This window comes from Apodemus sylvaticus, chromosome 18 (genome assembly GCF_947179515.1).
Source record: "Apodemus sylvaticus chromosome 18, mApoSyl1.1, whole genome shotgun sequence".
NCBI lineage: Eukaryota > Metazoa > Chordata > Mammalia > Rodentia > Muridae > Apodemus > Apodemus sylvaticus.
The window spans coordinates 10,482,045-10,502,025 of NC_067489.1; the positions used below are offsets into that span (position 1 = coordinate 10,482,045).

The 19,981-nt window shown below is 49.6% G+C and overlaps 1 protein-coding gene across 7 annotated transcripts; it reads left to right on the forward strand.

Moving 5' to 3' along the window:
• Window positions 1-8,273: 8,273 nt before the first annotated feature.
• Window positions 8,274-19,981, forward strand: Cln8 (CLN8 transmembrane ER and ERGIC protein). Of its 7 annotated transcripts, none has more exons than XM_052162017.1 (6): window positions 8,274-8,527; window positions 9,104-9,174; window positions 11,356-11,475; window positions 13,803-13,991; window positions 14,152-14,812; window positions 16,067-19,981. In XM_052162017.1, exons 5-6 carry the CDS (start codon window positions 14,270-14,272, stop codon window positions 16,388-16,390), a joined length of 867 nt encoding a protein of 288 aa, XP_052017977.1. In that variant the 5' UTR covers window positions 8,274-8,527; window positions 9,104-9,174; window positions 11,356-11,475; window positions 13,803-13,991; window positions 14,152-14,269; the 3' UTR covers window positions 16,391-19,981. The 7 variants fall into 7 exon arrangements, with proteins under 7 accessions (XP_052017977.1, XP_052017980.1, XP_052017978.1 ...); XM_052162020.1 differs by having other exon boundaries at window positions 13,803-13,948; XM_052162018.1 differs by lacking the exon at window positions 13,803-13,991.

A 19,981-nucleotide genomic window follows, 5' to 3' on the forward strand; every position in this document is an offset into this window, starting at 1 on the left:
TAGTCCTGTGTCTGTGGAAAGCCCTTGGCTATCTTCCCACATCTGTGAACCTGGGCATATAGCCAGGCCCCAAGGGAGTCTGAAGTCACCTATACCACAGCAAGTATAAACCACAACAAATGTACAACTACCAAAGGAGCATAAAGCCTCCACTGAGGCTTTAGCCACATGCTTGGCTTTAGAAAATTGGTCCTTTACAAAAAAAAAAAAAAAAAGAGTAGAGCAGGCCCTGGAGAGATGGCTTAGAGGCTAAGAACTGTTGCTGCTCTTCCAGAGGACCCAGGTTTGATTTCTGACACCCACATGACAGTTCATGACTGTAACTCCAGTTTCAGGAGATCCTATACTTTCTTCTGAGGGCACCAGGCATGCAGCTGTTGTACAGACATATGTATGCAAAATCCTGGTGGTGGTGGTGCGCACCTTTAATCCCAGAACTTGGGTGGCAGATGCAGGTGGATCTCTGTGAGTGTGAGACCAGTCTGGTCTACAGAGCAAGTTCCAGGACACTTCAAGCTACACAGAGAAAGCCTGTCTCAAAAAAACCTCACAAATAAGTAAATATAAATAAATAAACAAACACATAGATATATGTAAATACATAAATTTTAAATAAATAAAGGCTAAAGCTGAGAATGGCTTCCTCAATGAAGAACACTCTCTTGAGTTGTCATGCTGTTTTCTAGAAACCAGTAACTACCTGTTTCTTGGTGGTTATTAACACAAACGATATTGTTAGTTTCTGGAGAGAGGGGGAAAAAGCAAAGCCAAATTATGTATTGACAAGAGTTCTGTTCCTGTGTGCTTAGAAATCAGCAGCTAAGTGTGTGTCCTCTTGCTGGGATGTGTGTCTCTCCTCCTTCATGGGAGTCTTAGTGTCTACCAACTGGGTCACCCATTTGGGGAGGCTGCTTGCCCACACAGGTTTGACAGGATGCTGTATCACAGTTCGTCACCTGATGTGTTCTACTTCAACCGGCTTACACAACAGGTCTGACAACTGGGCTCTGGCCAGCCACTGTCATGAGAGCACGCAGCATGTGGGATTCAATGATTACATACATCCCTTGGAAACAACAGGACTGCTTCCTCTTAGACATCCTGTGATGCCTGTTCACGTGGGATGACTTAGGCCTCATTCCTGACGAAGCCCTGCCTACGAAGTCATTTATTAAAATTACCTTGCCTGCCTGGTTCTGTCAGCCTCCGGAGAAGACAGGAAGTGCTCAGATTCCTGGTGGCTGGGAGGGTGCTTGGAGCCTTGTCCCTTCGCTACTTTGGGGATTGTTTAGAATCCTGTTTCCCAGTCGGCCCGTCCGTGTCTTTGGCTTTCAGCTCCCCGTGATTTGGTTGATTTCCCAGTTACAAATCTGGAGGCAAGGCTAAGTTCCTGGGATGAAAAACTGGAAAGAAAACATTTAGGTGAGTTTTTGTTTGGGCAAGTATTGGATAGAAGAAACGGTGCGCTCCTGTTAGGAAAGCCTGAGAAATCCCCTTGCTCACGGTTTTGTGGAAAACAGGGAAATACTTTGGTGGAAGGAAGAGAGTTTATTCAAGTCCAGTCTTGACAAGGAAGTGTGCTTGTCTCCGTCCCAAACCCTGTCTAGCTGGGGAGTTGGGGAGGCTAGATAGGTAGTGGGTGTTTTTATTGAGACTGTACTTGGGAAAGCGAGCCTGTTCTGTGCAGCCTTGACTCTCAGAGTCTTCTTTCCTCTTGTTTGGAATCCTCCTGACTTTTCCCTTGAAAGCCAAGTTGACCCATACCTCCTGAGCTGGTGTCTCTATTTTTCCATTTAGATATAGTATCTTTTTGTAAGTCAGTCTTTATGGGTGGGTGGGTTAGGGTTAGGGTGTTATAGGTACCACCCCTTTTTTTAGAATTTAGAATACCATAGGTAAATGGATGGGTTGTTAAAAGACTGGGGAAGGATAAGGGGGAAACAGTCCTGAGGTAAGAGGTCCCTCTTCTGTTTACACCACAGATGGAATGAGAAGCCAAGCCAAACCTACTCCCAAGCACTGTTCGAGTTCTGAACTTTCAGGCTGCCTTTAAACAGTAGATACATATCCCAGCTACAGTATTTCCATCTGGGTTGTTACAGCATTACCTGTAGTGACCCTATTTTCAGAGCCCCTGTTACTGTTTCTTGTACTTGCCTACTTGATCACAGTGTATCTAACTTTTGAAACAGTAGAATTATTATAGCATCATTTACTGAATGTTTTCTATATGGCCTTATATTTGATTCATGTCACAGTACATTTTGTGTTGGACAGCTGAAGAGGAAAGCTTTGAGTCTGTTAAGTTGCTTCGAAAATAGTAACTGGAACAAAAAGTAAATCGAGATGGTTATGTGCAGGTATTAAAAGGAAGTTGTCCTAAGTATGATATGGTTTACAATGTTCCTGTGGTTATAGCCACTCTGGAGGTAGAGGCAGAAGGATTTATGAAGGTCAGAAGTTTGAAGCCAGCCTGTGCAACATAGTGAAATCCTGTCTCTGGAAAAGGAAAATAATGGTTTAGTTGTTGTTATTGTTGATGTTGTTGTTGCTGCTGCTGCTGGAAACATGGCTGGGAGTGTTTGCCTAGCTTCTAGAAGACTTCAGTAGCTCCCCAGCATCATGGGAGGAGGGGGAAAGGGATGGCAAGGGAAAGAGAAGGCAGAGATTGGTGAAGAGGAGAAGAAAATCAAAGATAAGAAAGGAAGGAATATTTTGGCCTGAGCTGCTCTAGGACTGGTTGACCAGTTGGCTCAGTCCGTGAAGTGCTTGCCTTACAAGCATGTGAACTGAGTCTGGATCCCTGTAAGCATGTGAACTGAGTCTGGGTCCCCATCATCCATATTAAAAGCCAGGTGTGGTGATGCATATCCCATATTCTCAATAATAATGACATGGAAGCACACAGGACGATCCACTCACCGGCCGGCTAGCCTGGCCTAGGTAACAGACTTCTAGTCCAAGGAGGACCAGTTTCAAATACAAGGTGGAAGGCAGCTGAAGAACAATGACACTCTCAATGTTGTCCTCTGGCCTCCACATGCACTACCTGTAAGAGTGTTACACACACACACACACACACACACACACACACACTTAGCATCAGCATCCTCCTGGTAAATATAGCACAGACCTTTGAGGGGCAGTGAAAAGCCTGCCCTATTGGAGCAACCTTCCTCCTAGTTTCCCCCTAGATTATAGCATACCCCTACTAATGGGTCACACTGAAGCATGGTGATCGCTGCTGACAGTCCTACTTGAGCGCAGTGCCCTCCACTAATGCTTTGGAAACAACACCCCCACCCCCATGATTCTTACTAGAACAGCACTGCCTACAATGTTGTAGTGTTGTTGTAGTGTTAAGCCAGGGGTGTTTCTTCTTCCTGGGTGTGTTTATTTTTATCCTCCCACTGGTGACATTCCTTGCTGATAATTTCTGCTGTGGACAGACTTAGCACTATAGGACCTCTGGTACCTTTTCACCTCCAGGGACCAGAACCTCCTCACTAACTTACCTCCCGAGTTGTGAAAACCAAGAAAAGCCTCTAGGTATGGACACATGTCCCCACAAGACTATGTCACCCAGATAAGAGCTGCATGGGTGCCCATGTCACTGTCCGGGGACTTGTAGCTGACTGCTAGAGCCATATCTTTGACTCATCAAGGTTTAAGATGATTATAACCATTAACTTCCCACTTCCTAATGAGCCCTGCCCATGCCATGTGGTGGACATACAGAGGGCAAAGCCTTTGGGGTCATGGGATCTGCTCTCAATGTAGACACCAATAACACTCTAATCACAGGGTTGGCTCAGGAAGGCCCTGGTACAAGGTCACCTTTCCAGTAATTCCCTGCCCAAAGGTCCATTCCTGGCTGCAGGCACTGGGCCTCGTGCCTCAGAACTCATCAGGTTTCCAGAAGATATGCAATTAGGTAAAGACATGGTTTTAGGACATGGTATATGTTCAAATCTGCAGGAAAGCTTCCCTGTGGCCTTTTTTTTTTTAAGGGAACTTTATTTTGCAATAGTCAAAGAAAAAAATAGGAACAATCAATCAGGCTTTCCCCAGAGGCCTTTTGTGGGAGGGGTTATACCCTGTGGTGGGGTTCTATAGCAAGGACAAGAATGGACTCAAGTTGAATTTGAGGGCAGTGGGAACAGGGTGTGTGTGTGACGGGGGCAGTGGGAAATTACAGAGAAGAAATAAACACCCAGGTTAGGACATTGATCTTGTTATAAGAGGCTTCTTGGGGCTAGAGAGATGGCTCAGTGTTTAAGAGCGCGGTCTGCTCTTCCAGAGGTCCTGAATTAAATTCCCAGTAACCACATGGTGGCTCACAACCATCTGTAATGAGATCTGATGCCCTCTTCTGGTGTGTCTGAAGACAGTGACTGTAGTCACATACATAAATAAATCTTTGAGAGAGAGAGAGAGAGAGAGAGAGAGAGAGAGAGAGAGAGAGAGAGAGAGAGGCTTCTCCCTGGGGACAAGCCAAATGATAATAAAGCTGCTCTTTTGAAAGAATTTCATCTGCAAACAAGGCTGGATTTTTTAACCAACTTGATAGGATTCTTGCTAAAACCGGCCTGAGGTCAGGACTTAGAGAGCATAAGAAGGTCTTGCTGAGAATTAGGTTAGGAAATGCCAGTAGGAACACCCAAGTACAGAGAGAAATTTGTTGCTGTTCCTTTATCACATTGTAAATCTGGGTCGTAACAGTGCTAAGGGTCCATCTGATACCAGAAGCCAGGAGGCTTGTCCCAGTGATTACATAGATAAGAGGGCCTGAGTGATTAAGAATATTGACTGCTATTCCAGATAACCTGGCCCTCCACAGGGGAGCTGTTGTCTGTCAGTAACTCCAGTTCCAACACTTTCTTCCAGCCTCCTCAGACATTGCAATCGTGTTGTGTAGAGGCATCCATGCAGGCAAAACGAGAAAGAACGGACGGAGTGCAGACTCTCCGCAAATGTTTGAACTGGAACCAAGGGGGATTAAGGAAAAGGGCTCAACACTGGTCTCTTCAAAAGGGAGGGGGTGTTGCATGTCATCAGAAAGAAAGCCTTTCGGAACAAGCCAGCAGAAAGTAGAGTTGTAGCTTATATAGAGAGAAAAAAATCACTGGGGTAAGCTCCAGTGTTGACAGCCGAGCACTTACGGAAGGACGGCACACAGCCAAGACGAAGAGCTTACTTTTCTTTTAGTAAACAAACTCATACTGTGGATTTTGAGGAACAATGAGCAGGATTACAGCCCCACCAAGTAAGAACACGGGTCACAAGGGTGGAAGAAACCTTGTCTGGTCTGCACAGAGCAGAGAGTTAAGACATGAGCTTGAATGTGAACAAAGTTCATAATCCTGTCTGAAATGCTCAGAAAACCGTAGGCCTCTGGCTGGGAGCAGAGTGAAACTGAACCTTCTTCAGCCCACAAGTATGGCTCTTTGTGATTGATCATTCTTGTTTGCAATAGCTCTATTAGAAAGGAATGTTGCTAGGAATATTGAAGGCAATCTTTGCGGTGAATTTATTCAGACTCTGGGCTGAGGGCCCCTTTATGTCCCCATGATCTCCCCTCCCTTTCTGTTCTGCCTCACACACCCTTTTGTTTTGTTTCTCTGTGTTAACAGCCCTGGCTGTCCTGGAACTCTCTTTGTAGACCAGGCTGGCCTTAAACTCACAGAGATTCACCTACCTCCACCTCCCAAGTGCTGGGATTAAACTCATGTGCCACTGTGTCTGCTTCACCCATCCACTTTTAAGGACATTTTCTCTGTAAGGTGCAGGTTGATAGCCAGTCTCTCCCTAGAGACATCATGCATTATCCCATACCACAAGACAAGGGCCAGGCACATTGCACACAAAAAGAGAGGAGCTTGCTGTTAACATACCTTGTGGGTTAGATAGATACAACAGCCTGGGTCTCCTGTTCCCATGAATACTACTGATCTCTGGGAAATGACTCCATGCACCCAAGTTTTGGAATCTCTCTCCCTATCTCACCCAGAGACACGCCCCTTTGAGAACTCCAACACGTTTGAGCCCAGAAGCAAGAATTAGGTAGAAGAAAATGCCTTCTTTTTTTCCTCGAGATAATATGATTACATCATTTCTCCCCTCCCAATTCCTCTCACATAAACCACCCCACCCCCACTCCTCTCTTTCAAATTCCTGGCAAGAGAATTCTTATTACCTGCCTGCTAATGCCTTGTAAAGAAAACCTTTTTTATTATTTTATTTGTGTGTGTGTTTCTGGGGGCATGCCATACTGAACATCAATACCCAGGACTCCCATGGTAGAAGGAGATCTGTTCTTGAGGAAACGATGAAATATCTCAACGAGCACATTTTGCTACCAGGAAATGAGTGTTAAACTGTCCCCCACCAGCACTTCCATTAAACTCGTTCCAATTTGCCTTCTCCAAAAGGCCTGTGGTAACTGCTTTGAGACTCACAGTCGGGTGTGCTTTTTCATAGCACCTGGGGCAGGCGACTGTAACATCTGCAGGGACGAGTGAGCAGTGTGGTGTGGGAGCCTGACTCGAGGGAGGCTTAAGGAATGCTTAGAGGAAGCATCCAGCCTGGCTGGCCAGATTGAAGGAGGGCCTGCGGTGTAAACTTGCAGGTGATGATGCAGAAACAGAGGTCAGATGGGAGATATGTTTGTTTGGAAACAGTCTAACCCAGGCTGGCCTTAACAGAGAAACCAACCAACCAATCAAACAAACCAAAAACCAAACCAAATCAAAGCAAAAAATAACCAAAAACAAACAAATAAAAACAAAAAACAAAAACAAAACCTCCCTTCAGCTGAAGATGACCTTTAACCTCTGACCCTCCTCTGTCCATCTCGCAAAAGGTCGGTATTACCAAACATACCCAGATCTATCTTTTTTTTGTTATTTTGACACAGGGTTTCAAGCAGCTCAGGGTGGTCTTGACACTAAGTTATTGCTTGTACTAGCCAAGTGGAAAGACTAAGGCGCCAACCAGGACTCAGGGGTGCAGCAAACATTGATGAAACTTTGGGAAAATAACAAACCTTGAATGTCAGTGTAAAATCTTTGCTGTAAACAGGTGATTCGGTGGCCTTTATTTCAAGTCACAGGAGCATAGGGCTGAAGTCACAGTTCATTGGTCATTTTATCCATCTTGTGTGATGTTTCCCAAAGGTACTTCTGCAGGTGGCCTGGTTAACTATGTTGCAATTCCTGAGAGTTTAGAGACAAAATCAGAACCAGGAGGGTGGGTATGTACCGGACTCTATTCCTTCTAGAGTCTTTTAAACTAGCTATCCTGATAGTTACCAAGATATGGTATGATAAATGGTTCTGGGGAGGGCTCTGCTTTGCGGCTACCAGTCCGCAATCCAGGGCAGGGTGGGCAATTGCCCTGTGATAGATAAGAGCCCAGAGATTGCAAACACGTGACTAGCAGACATTGCACAAGGAGTGCTGAGGCCAGACCTGACTCCAGAGCCAGGTTGGTTTTCCTGCCATGCTAGGCGGATGCGGGCTCTCTAAGTGCTATCTGCTCAGAGAGAGGGACCTGATTCTGCTCGACTCACCGCTACACTACCTGCCTCAGGTGCTTAGTAGGTACACAGAATGGGTCGGGAGGTCTTTGCCCTTCTCAAAGTGCTGGCTCTGAACTAGTATTTGGCTCTTAGCAGGGCAGTCCGCACTCGCCTCTCAGTCACCTTTTCCTAAAGGGACCCTATGCCCGCACTGTCCTTGTGCAGACAGGAGCTGGTTGCCACCGCCTGGAAGACAGTGCTGCTGTAGGGACCCAGTCCGGTCCGTTTTGTCCGCCTGAGCGTGTATATCGGATCCAAGCTAACGCTGGGATCTCCAAGCCTTGCCCCACATTGGGCAACCAGGAGACGGAGACGCGTGCGCTTGCGCTTCACCCCTGCGCTCTGACGTCAGAGGCCTTAGGGACTTAGGAAAGAGGGAAGGGACTGGGAGTGAAGGGGTGTACGTAGGAGGGTCTTGGGGGCAGGTCCGCACAGAGGATCGTGGATGGTCAGTTGGGGCGGGTGTTGAGGAATTCCTCACGGACCCCTCCGCACCATTCTTCAAGGTTCCAGCACCAACTTGAGCCACGATAGTTTAATCTAGCAAAGCGCGCTGCGAACTGTGTAGCCGGCTCCAGGCGCCCCCGCAGCGCTGGATGGGATGGTCCTCACCCCCCCAGCCTGCCTTGGTAGTGTCCTAGGGAGGCGAGGCTTAGGGCTGTTGTCTTTAGCAGTGCGCGTGCGCAGTAGATAGTGTTTGCTCAGCGCGCGACACTGTCGTGGGTGATTTCTCTGGCGCTAGGGGCGGGATTGCCCGAAAGCCGAACGCCAGCTGAGGCGGGGACAAGGATGGGCGTGGGGTCCTAATCTCCAGTGCCACCCACCCGCCGGTATCCTGTCTGGCTCCTGTCACGAGGTGTGTCTACGGCCCAGGAGCTCCTGGGACCGAGAGTCTGAGCAGCTGATGGGCCAAGAGGCGGCGCCCCTCTTCTGCTCCCCTGAATGCAGGTGAGACGTGGAGGGCACCCTGTATACACCTGCCTGCAGCAGGGCTGCCATTGCCTGGCCACCCGAGGAGGAAGCATTCCACTGGGCTTGGTGTCTAGGTCATGGGTCAGCGGGGGTGCGGGTGGACGAGCCAGACTGGGTCCGATTGGATAGGTCGACCTGGGTCACTAGAGAACATGGGACAGCAAAGTGATGGACCAGTCTTGGGGCGAAGAGGGACGGGAGGCTGGGCTAGGTCAGTACAGTGCTAGGGGATGGGGAACTTGAGTGCGGATCGTCATGGGACCAGGGGGTGAAAGGCGATGTTGGCCAGCTCGCCGCGAGGTAGGACTGGGTGGTGTCAGCACTTAGTGAAGGGGAGGCGGCATAGGAAAGGTAACAGGTCCTGGGGCTAGGGTGCTGCTTTGGGAAAGGGTGCCTAAGGCCTTTTAGAAGGCTTTAAGAGTCTTCAGACTGTTTGAATTCAGGTCGATATCGATATTTGTTTTCTGACCGTGTTTATGTATGAAATCTGTAGCTATACACTGGACTCATTCCCATATTTTGTATTTTTTTTTTTTAATTTAAACTTTTCAGGAAGAGTGTGAGCATTTGGAAAAGGCCATGATTAAGGAAACTTCAGAGAATCCTTTTAGGATACAGAATAGGTAAATAAATCCCAGTAATGTTTCTCTTAGGCCACTGAGAGCGGTGTGGGAGAGGGTGTGGGAGAGGGTTAGCGAGGGGCATTACTGATGTGCCACTAAAGGCAAAGGCGTAGTAAACAGCTGCCTGCGTTTATTCCTTTTTGTTAATGAAAAGGAAACGTTTTATCTAGAGAAAGGCTGACTCAGCCTGGGGGGGGGGGGGGCGCAAAAAAAAGTGGTATTGCTTAGAGCTCTCTCTCAGAGGAGAATGGGTTTCATTTCTCTATTTCCAGACTTACAGTTTCTTCAGTTTTGTTAAGCAGCTGTTTCTTTTGGTGATGGGAAAATATTTTGACCAGCTGCCCACGTGTGATTCTGAAAGCGTTAGGAGACTCCTCATGCCCATAGTCCGAGGCGTGCTCTATTGATGATGTCAAGGGAGAGTGATAGGCAGCGTGGAAGGGCATCTGCTGTGAGGAACCAGCAGAGTGCTGGGCTGAGATGTGAGAGCTGGTGTGCGAGTCACACCCAGCGTAAGGCTGGGAAGGAGAGACAGAGTCCAGATAACTGTTTGATCTCAAGATTCATTCACTACAACTACAAACAACAGGTCACACAGCACAGGCACGGTGACTCAGAAGCAGGTGGCGGAGAGACTCACATGCAAGGCTTGCTACTATGGTGACAGGCGTCAGTCCACAACACTCGTATGGGGTACCTGATTCTGAAGTGAGTGGCAGAGAGACTCACAGGACAGACAAGGTTCTCAGTCTGTCCGTGTCTCACGCAGTAGCTCCTTCCTCTGGATCCCCTTAACTTGATGCGGCCAGGACAGCAATCAGTTGCCCTCTGGTTGGAGAGCCTGACAGCATGAAGATCTCCGCTGTGGGAGCATCAAGGCCTCTGCCTGCCTGCTGTGAGCCTCTGCCTTTTTTTTTTTTTTTTTTTTTTTTTTTGAGACAGGGTTTCTCTGTGTAGTCCTGACTGTCCTGGAACTCACTCTGTAGACCAGGCTGGTCTCGAACTCAGAAATCCGCCTGCCTCTGCCTCCCAAGTGCTGGGATTAAAGGCGTGTGCCTTTACAAGGGGGCAGCCACTCTGTAGCATTACATCATTCCATAGTGCTTCATTCTTATCTGCTACACACCGAGCTGAGGTGGGCCGGTGAGCTGGCTTGAGTTGGCTGCTCATCCAACTCTTATCAATGACACACGGCTGACGTGGGTTGGCTGCCTGCTCCGTGCAACATCCAACTCAGTCCTGTTGTTATTTCTTACTAGCATGCTCTCTACACTTAGACACAAGACCAGTGAGTGCTGTGAACCCATAGCCTTTTGGACCACAGTTCCCCACTGTGGGAAGAGAAATCAAGGCAGCTTACAGTGCCCCAGAGGCCACACCCGACTGGAGATTATGAAGCTACTGGCTGCTCTGTTAGTGGTAGATGGCGTGCCTCATGGTTGAATGGGGAAAAAATAGTAAAGGAGACCATGGCTGTTCCTAGGTATGGCTGAGAGGAGATTGATTCATTGTAGATATGACGGAGAATACAACCAGAGGCAGAAGCATCTGGGAGAGTCCAGAGTGAACATGAGCCTGGGACGGGCCATGTGAGGAGAGTTGGGTGGGAAGAGGGGAGAGCGAGAGGCCCAAGAGGATCAGTGTAGCCAAAAGAGCTGGCTTATATAGGGAAGGGCAGCCCAGCCCCGGAGCTAGAGAAATTTGAGTAGGGGGTAGGGTGTGTCAGCCAGGAGGACCCTGTAACAGGTAGGTACCAAAGGATGCTGGGAGAACCTAGTGGCCAGTATTGGGCTCTGAGGTGGCATTGGGGAGCAGCGTCAGGCCACTGGGCAGCATGCTTTAACCCAGGAAACAGCATGGAGACGTTCTCACGTCGGGTGTGGCGTGAAGCAGGCATGCAGAAGGCGACCTCGGTGTCCCCTTTTTTTTGCCTTTCTCATGTGAGAGGGATGTGGTCAGTTTGAGGAGCAGAAATAAATGCAAAAGGAGAACTGAGCTGGTCCTGTACTGTTTTCTGCATGCTGGGCACAGCTGTGACTCTGCAGAGGGACCCGTAAGGCTCTGCAGGAGTCCAGGGAGGGACAGCCAGCTAGATGCCAACACTAGACAGGCTGCTCTCAGCCAGAGAATGGCCTGTTACTCTCAGGGCTGAGGAAGTTGACTTTGCTGTCGACTCCCCAGATGAAGGACGCTGATTGGCGATGTTGGTTTCGAAGACAACACGGGCTGCCCAGAGCTTCCTGGGTGCTGCCTTGTAGAAACACAGAGCAGGAGGTCCGAGCACAGAACCAGCTTGGGAAGGTGATGACAGGGGCTGGGGTGTGGTGTGTGTTCTGGTGCGCAGTCCATCGTTTCTGCAGCTATTTGGCACCTGTTCTGGGAAGGCCGTGAGGTCTGTTCGGCTGTGTCTGTGTCAGTGACTTTCTTAGCCAGAGTTTGTATTCCTGCACAAACATCATGACCAAGAAGCAAGTTGGGGAGGAAAGGGTTTATTCAACTTATACTTCCACATTGATGTTCATAACCAAAGGAAGTCAGGACTGGAACTCAAGCAGGTCAGGAAGCAGGAGCTGATGCAGAGGCCATGGAGGGATGTTACTTACTGGCTTGCTTCCCCTGGCTTGCTCAGCTTGCTTTCTTATAGAAGCTAAGAACACCAGCCCAGGGATGGCACCACCCACAATGGGCTGGGCCCTCCCACCCTTGATGACTGACTGAGAAAATGCCTTACAGCTGGATCTCACGGGGGCATTTCCTCAATGGAGGCTCCTTTCTCTGTGATAATTCCAGCTTGTGTCAACTTGACACAAAACGGATGTACAGGGCTTCATTTTAATGTCCTCGCTCCAAAGGGTACCTTGAAGATTTGGAGCTGTTCTCTCTCTGGTAAAGATGAAACAGACTGCTTGGGTGTGCCTGACACAGAGGGTGCTTCATGCTGTGATCCTGTTTTTCCGGGGTCAGCCAGTGTGCTCACTGAAGCACTGAGAACCCACTCAGCTGGACCATCTTTGATCCAGTGATCCTGATACGCTGGGGTTCCTCCTGCTCTGACTAAACCAGAACCCTGTTGAGATGGTACCCATGTCCCTTGGTTTAGGAAGCGGAAGGAGCTAGTAGAGAGCTTCTAGAGTTGGGGGTCCGCCCAGGTCAAGGCCCAGGCTGTGCAGGAGCAAGACATCTTGGCCACTGGTACAGTGACGCAACCACATCGAAATGGGAACTTGCTCCCAGTCTCATGACTTGTGGACAAATACAAGATGGGGGCCTTTTTTTTTTCCCTCGAGATCTAGAAAGGAAGATCTGCCTTCCCTCCTAACCCTAGACTGCACATTAATATACCTGGGTTACAAAGTATAAAGCATTCAGCTAGGTAGGAAAATTCATTTGTTTAAAGCTTCATTCTCAGAAAAAGGAAAAAAAAAATGCAGAGCCATGCCCAGCCCGGTGGGAGCATGTTAAATTTTGCATGAGTAGGAGTGACTTTGGAGTCACTGTAAACGTAAAACAAACTAGTGTTGCTTTAAGCAGGGGTGTTAGCCACAGGGGTAGGCTGTGCACACAGCAGCCTATAGTCGTCATCTCCAGAGAGCATTTCTGCGTGCCTGGAAACACACGTCGGGGGCAGTGACACAGGGCTCCCAGGAATGCAGGGGATACACGGATGTCAGAGTTGTGCCCACACAGCTGCATCCTGTGTTAAAGTAAGGGGAAAACCAGCACTCCCAGGTTGCCAGCCTTCATTCTAGGTCCTCTGCCAAATTAGGACTGTGATGGGTACTGGTTCTTCATCCTTTGGCATGGGCCCTACCACTCGGGCTTGGCACAGGCCACATGTTCTGGTCTTTTCTGTGGTTGCAGAGTGGATGGCTTCGTGTAGATAGTAAGCCAGTGCAGACGTCTGGTACTTATTCTGCTGCCTCACGGTTCAGTGAGTGGCTGCGGTGTTCTCTTCTGTCCCACAAAGCAGATGTGGAGAAGCACCCTGCCCCTGAGGAAGCAGGGTCAGGGTTGGTTCCACTTGCTATGGGACTGACTTTCTGTGGCGACACTGATTCTGGAAGTGAAAAGGCCCACTAGGTCTCAAAATTTCCTTCAGCCTTGAGACTCTTGCTTTTACGGTTTCACAGACGCAGTAGGTTCAGTTGAGGTACCATTTGCCGTTTGTGCACAACTTAGAATTGGTGCATTCATCCAACAAGCGATTCATGAGGGCCTACTGTGTGCCAGCCATCAGCCCAGGCAATGGAGTTATAAAGATGGAGGACAGGCTAGTCCTCTGCCTCAGTACTAGAATACAGCTCAGATTAAGTCCCAAAGGGCATGCGAGTTTGTATGAAGCCCACCATGAGAGAATTTGACCCAGTGCCTGGTGCTTCTCTGCAGACTAGAGGGCGTCTGAAGCAAATGGATTTAAGCCAACTGCTCAGGGCCAGGAGGCCATCTGCAGGAGATTTGAACTCAGAACTCAAGAGCTGAAACATGGAGCAGGGTGTGGAGTTTGAGGTCGGGACCCGGGGAAGTGAGTGAGTCACACTGAAACACCAATAGGTCCCACAGACTTATTCTGGAAGCACTATTTGAGTTGTACAGAGAAACTAAAGTTGGTCAACCTCTGCATGCTGTAGTTTATAACCAGGCTGCTGCAAAGACTAGAGCCGAGACTGGAGTTCTACCGGAGGAGCATTGCCCAAGGTCCACGTTAGTGCTCGCCTGCCTTCCAGGCTGAGAATCACGGATTCATCTTGTTCCGTTCTCTTGTGCTCCCTGCTAGGTACCTTGCAGGGTTTTTGAATCTTTGTGAGCATAAGAGTGAGGTAGAGTATTTAAGAAACACTCCCCACGCCTTTGCCCTGCGGTGGGAGGAGGGCCTCGGGTGGGCTGGAATGGGCTGGTAGACTTCGAGGGAGGAAAGCGGTGGTGTTTCTCACTTTTAGCTTCTAAATCAGCACCGGGTGAATTTTCTGTCTTCTTCAGGTTGAGAATGGGTACCCGAGGATCCTAGAGACAGCTTCACTGCAGGTGAGGAGTGGTGTCAGGCCCCCTGCCCCCGTGTTGGCCCCGGGCACACTCCTGGCATCCAGATTTTAGGATCATGACTCACGTGAGCAGCCCTGTCGTGGCGGAGAGCATTTTTGACCTGGACTATGCTTCCTGGAAGATTCGGTCGACTCTGGCGGTGGCCGGTTTTGTCTTCTACCTGGGCGTCTTTGTGGTCTGCCACCAGCTTTCATCCTCCCTGAATGCCACCTACCGCTCTCTGGCTGCCAAAGAGAAGGTCTTCTGGAACCTGGCAGCGACCCGCGCCGTCTTCGGTGTCCAGAGCACAGCGGCGGGCCTGTGGGCCCTGCTGGGAGACCCCGTGCTCTATGCCGACAAAGCTCTCGGGCAGCAGAACTGGTGCTGGTTTCACATCACCACAGCCACTGGCTTCTTCTTCTTTGAGAACGTGGCTGTTCACCTGTCCAACCTGTTCTTCCGCACTTTTGACTTGTTTCTGGTTGTCCACCACCTCTTTGCCTTTCTTGGGTTCCTCGGTTCAGCGATCAACCTCGGGGCTGGCCACTACCTCGCTATGACCACGTTACTCCTAGAGATGAGCACGCCCTTCACCTGCGTTTCCTGGATGCTCCTGAAGGTGAGTGCGTCCTGAGGGGCAGTGGGGGGTGAGGGGGGGCGTGGGATCCTGTGGCTGCCTGCAGAGCCCGGGTGCCTTACACAGTACGCTTTGGCTGGAATGTCATTGCGCTAAGATATCACCTGACTGAATTCAGCTCCTTATCATTTATTTGATTGGTTGGTTTTGGTTTTTCAAGACAGGGTTTCTTTGTGTATCCTTGGTTGGCTACCGCAGAACTAGCTCCGTAGACAAGGCTGGCCTCAAACTCACAGAGATCCACCTGCCTCTGCCTCCCTAGTGCTGGGATTAAAGGACCACCACACTCACCACTCAACTTCTTAAATCTAAGTTTTAGAGTGAAAAGAAAGATTAGCGGCTCTTAAGACTCAGTGACTAGTATTATATGTCATAGAAAGCATTATTTTTTTTTAAAACTTCAATACTTAAAACATTCTGAAGAGTGATATTCTATACACTCAAAAGTCCGTGTCTCAGGGTAGGGGGATTGTTAGAATATATCATGTATCGTTACAGTAGGGTGAAAGCAACTTCTTTTCTTTCTTTTGTTTATGGTATTCAGAAGTTGGTTCCTGGCCCACCAAGAGGTGAGCCTTGTCTCAGACCCAGCGGCGCTGCCTCCAGAACAATAATCAAACCTTAGTTAGCTTCCTGACTTCCCAGGAAACTGGGTCCAGTGGCCCCATCCCCAGCCACCGAGTTCCCAAATTCTGCTCACACAGGGCAAAGTCTCATCCGGGGAGGGATGCAGCTGCCCTGTCCCTGCTGGGGTTGGCTGTCGGAAGCAGCCTGGCTTGATGTCCACGGGGGGCGGGGGAGGGGGGCATTCAGTACTGCTCAGCTTCAGGGACAGCTGCTGAGAGTCACTTCTGTGCCCATGGCATGGTTTTGCACCAAGTCCACTTTTACCTTCAGCCAAGGTCCTCTGGGGCGAAAGCGCTAACAGAACAGGTCACGCTGTCCATTCAGACTGCTCCAGGGTGTATGTGCTCTCCAGCTGCTGCTAGATAACCAGGACCTGTTTGCTTTATGATAATGTGCTAATTCAAGATAAAAGGATTGGAAATAGGAAGAGTAGGAAGGCCGGCCCTGGGAAGGTGCTGGCGCCAGCTTCCATCTTCCCTCAGAGTTAAGCCCAGGAGAGCAGCTGGTGAGAGAAGCCTATTGCTTTGAGCTGAGCTCGCGGCGGCACATGAAGGACACAGATGCCTTCTCCCCTTCCCGAGCTGACTGTAGCGTCTGCTTTGTCCACAGGCCGGTTGGTCAGACTCCCTGTTCTGGAAGGTCAACCAGTGGCTGATGATCCACATGTTTCACTGCCGAATGATCCTCACCTACCACATGTGGTGGGTGTGCCTCTGTCACTGGGATGCCCTCACCAGCAGCCTGTACCCGCCCCACTTGGGACTGTTCCTCTCTGGGCTGGCCCTGCTCACCTTGGTCATCAACCCTTACTGGACACACAAGAAGACCCAGCAGCTTCTCAATCCCGTGGACTGGAACTTTGCACCGGCGGAAGCCAAGGGCAACAGGCAGGAGAGGACCAATGGCCAGGTGCCTCCGAAAAAGAGGCTGTAGCCTCGCCTAGGGACCGGGTGGACCGCGATGCCGATTGGCGGGCGTCCAGGGTTGGGCGAAGCTCCGCAGTGACGCATGAGGATGACGTGAGCGAGTCTAGATCTAGGCGAATACTAACTTGTTCCCTCGTATGAATTCTCAAGTACCCATGAAGTATTGCTGGGGCCCTGACGTGCCTGCAAGAGGTCTTTGCCATCATGGCCTTCCTGAGTCTTCCAGCGCAACCCGAACCGCAGCATTATCTGCCGAGGCAGGAGCTATGGTGGCCAGTCTGGATCCCTGAAAGGATTCATCCGGAAAGACCCCTTGTGGGTGTAGACGACGTGCCTTATTTGGAAGTCGTGTTCTTAGTCATCGCAACGAACTGACCCTAAGAAAATGTGATTTGCTGATTATTTATTTACTAGCGTGGGAAATTTTAAACCTGTGGCAGTGCACTGCCCTCTAGTGACAAGAGGAGGATGGACACAGTTATGGTAAGGGGTTCTTCTTGGTGGTCCGTCCACCCCTCCCAGGCATGGCAGTGGTGTGAGATCTTGAACTCCGAAAACAACAAAAGACCCCCAAGGAACCTAATAGCCTCTTTTTAAATGAGAATTTTTAGTGATATATTTCTTAATTGACAGAAGAAGGTGTCTGGATCTTTGAGCTGTTTCTAATCGACCAGAGTGACTAACCCAGCCCCCGATTCTGCTCTGTCTTTCCCCTCTAGGCTGTGAGGGGCTCCTGTACTCAAGAGATGCTAGGGTGCAGAGCAAGCAGCTTGCCTGACGTGACCATGAGCACATACCCTCAGTGCGCTGTTTGCGGGTTAGACCTCCAGACACCGGCTAGCAATGCTATTGGCAGACATAAAAACTTTCCCCGAGAACAATTCAAGTACAGGGGTTTTTTGTTTGTTTGTTTGTTTTTGTTTTGTCAAAACTACCTGTGACGTGGTGGTTGCTCTTAAAAATCATGTGTGACTATGCCTGCCATGGTCGTCGGCCTCTGCATATTTGGAGTGTTAGCCCTTTAACTTTATCGGGATGTATGATGCCTATTTATTTCAGTCTAAGAAAGCCCTTTCCTTGTGTTCCTAAGATTACCAACTGAAAACCTGCAGCTCCTATGTCTGCTTTGTGGAGGCACTAGCCTGGCTTTTTTTTTTTAAACTGGGCAGAAGTTTAATAAAGTGACGGCTCTTTCCAAAACCCAAACACACTTCCCATCTGATAACGTGACCTGAGGCTCACTGAGTGTCTGAGAACACTCCGCGTCCTGAACATGTTGGCAAGTCTTCATGGGACCAGGATGCAATTGGGGAGCGTCTTAGTCGGGGTTTGTATTCTTCACAAAACATCATGACCAAGAAACAAGTTGGGGAGAAAAGGGTTTATTCAACTTACACTTCCACATTGCTGTTCATCACCAAAGGAAGTCAGGACTGGAACTCAATCAGGGCAGGAAGCAGGAGCTGATGCAGAGGCCATGGAGGGATGTTTCTTACTGGCTTGCTTCCCCTGGCTTGCTCAGCCTGCTCTCTTATAGAACCCAAGACTACCAGGCCAGGGATGACACCACCCACAATGGGCCCTCCCACCCTTGATCACTAATTGAGAAAATGCCTTACACCTGGATTTTATGGAGGCATTTCCTCAAGGGAGGCTCCTTTCTCTGTGATAACTCCAGCTTGTATCAAGCTGACACACAAAACCAGCCAGTACAGGGAGTTCATCTGACATTGTCTGGCCTCTACTAGGATCGTGACCTCAGGTTACATCCTCTCTTCAGGTGCGTCAGCTGAGCCCATAGTTCAGGTGACCTTTGGTCGCTCCACACACACCTCCTTTCTGACCAGGACTTGTCCCCGGAACCTTGGAGACAAGTATCCATGAGAAGGCTCTAGGATGCAGTGAGCAGTGGTCCCTGCCTTTACTGCCCAGAGCAGTGGGTCTCTCACTGTGATCTTTTAATACAGTTCTTGTCCCCAGCCATGAAATTATTTCCGTTGCTACTTCATAACCATAATTTTGCTGTTGTCATAATTAAATATCTGTCTGTTCCAACCCCTTGTGAAAGGGTCGGTTTGACTACCAAAGAGGTCGTGACCCACAGGTTGAGAACAACTGTACTAGAGACTGGCCACCCTTCCCAGCTATAGCACCTTTGTAGTCCCCACTATCCTGCCAGACAGGTCTTGGAGAAGGGCATGGTTCAGAGGACACCGAGGAGCCCCAGCTCGCTGACGTGAGCCTGGGCTTAACCTGCTCTGTGGCCCACACTGGCCAAGATTCCGCTGCGTGTGCGTCCCACTAGACCCCTGCATCCGCTGTGAGGAATTAGGACAGGGTGTCATGGCTTCACAGTAGAGAACTTACCCCGTGTGTATGAAGCCTGCCTGACTTCCAGCCGCTGCAGAGAAGGTGCTCTCCCACTTGACTAGTGTGGAAGACCCAAAGAGTTCTCCCTTTCTCTCAAGGTAGATGTTTACATGTCCCCCTGTTTTCAAGATCAGAGACTGTGAGGAGCCCGGGGCATTGACTGATGGGAAACAAGCCAGTGTCTTCCCAGTCTCTTGTCCTTGCCCCTTTAATTTAGCACCAAGGGTCCGTCTTCTCTCAGCATGCCATAGGCTCCCCAAAGTATCGCTGGACTTGGTGCGGCACCGCTAGTGACTAACTGTGTGCTGTTGACTTCCATGCCACACATGGGCCACATGGCTCCCGTTCCACAGACAGAGCTCCTCCTCCGAGGCCCTGCTGCTTCCACAGCAACACTGCCAGCAGGAGGCCACACCCCGCCTGAGCTCGTAAGTCCCTGTTCACACAGCCCGTGGTGACCCTCCTGATGGGAATTAGGAATTATCTCAGTCCTGTGTGCAACACCTGAGCCTGGGTACCAGAGGACGAGCAGAGACCATTTCTAGTCTTGTAGGCTGGAGGTCCGAAGGCAGGCGCTGGCAGCTTCCCTCAGGAAGAGGCTCAGTCCTTCCTAGGTGCAACGTTTCTCTACCCCACAGGAGAAAGGTTTGCCACGTGTCTAAAGAACAGAAGGGCAGCAAAGACACAGGGAGCCCATGTCAGTTCCCTGGAGGCCTTTATAAGGATCACTGGCTGGATACATGGTGACTGACGTGTTTTCTTTGGCTGGGGCTGTTGCTGATTGTGAAAGCTGGTGACTGGGAAGAGGCCCTTCCCTGTGCCCCACCAGGGATGTAATGTGTCAGCATAAACTTAGAGGGGTGCATTCCAATGCAAGTACAAAATGCGTGTTGCCACACCCCGTGCCAGTAAGATTTCATGAGCTCCACAAAGGGCTCATATCTGTAGAGAAAATATTTTGTGTATTGTATGGATGCATCACCTGTCAATTAAAAAGCCTATGGCCTATGGCTTAGACAAAAAAATAAAAGGCGGGACATCTGGGAGGCAGAAGGAATTCTGGGATAGAGCCAGGCAGGTGATTGCCTGGGAAGATGCGAGGAGACTGACGCACGGTACCTGAACACAGGTAACCAGCCACACAGCAAAACAGATTAAAATAAATTTTAAGTTATGATTCGAGTCAGAGAAGAGCCTAGCTATATGGCCACGGTATTTTGTAAATATA

Coding starts and splice junctions, on each gene's coding strand:
- Cln8 (XM_052162017.1), top strand. CDS start 14,270: ATGACTCACGTGAGCAGCCCTGTCGTGGCGGAGAGCATTTTTGACCTG. Junction 14,813..16,066: donor TTTCCTGGATGCTCCTGAAG/GTGAGTGCGTCC, acceptor CTTTGTCCACAG/GCCGGTTGGTCAGACTCCCT.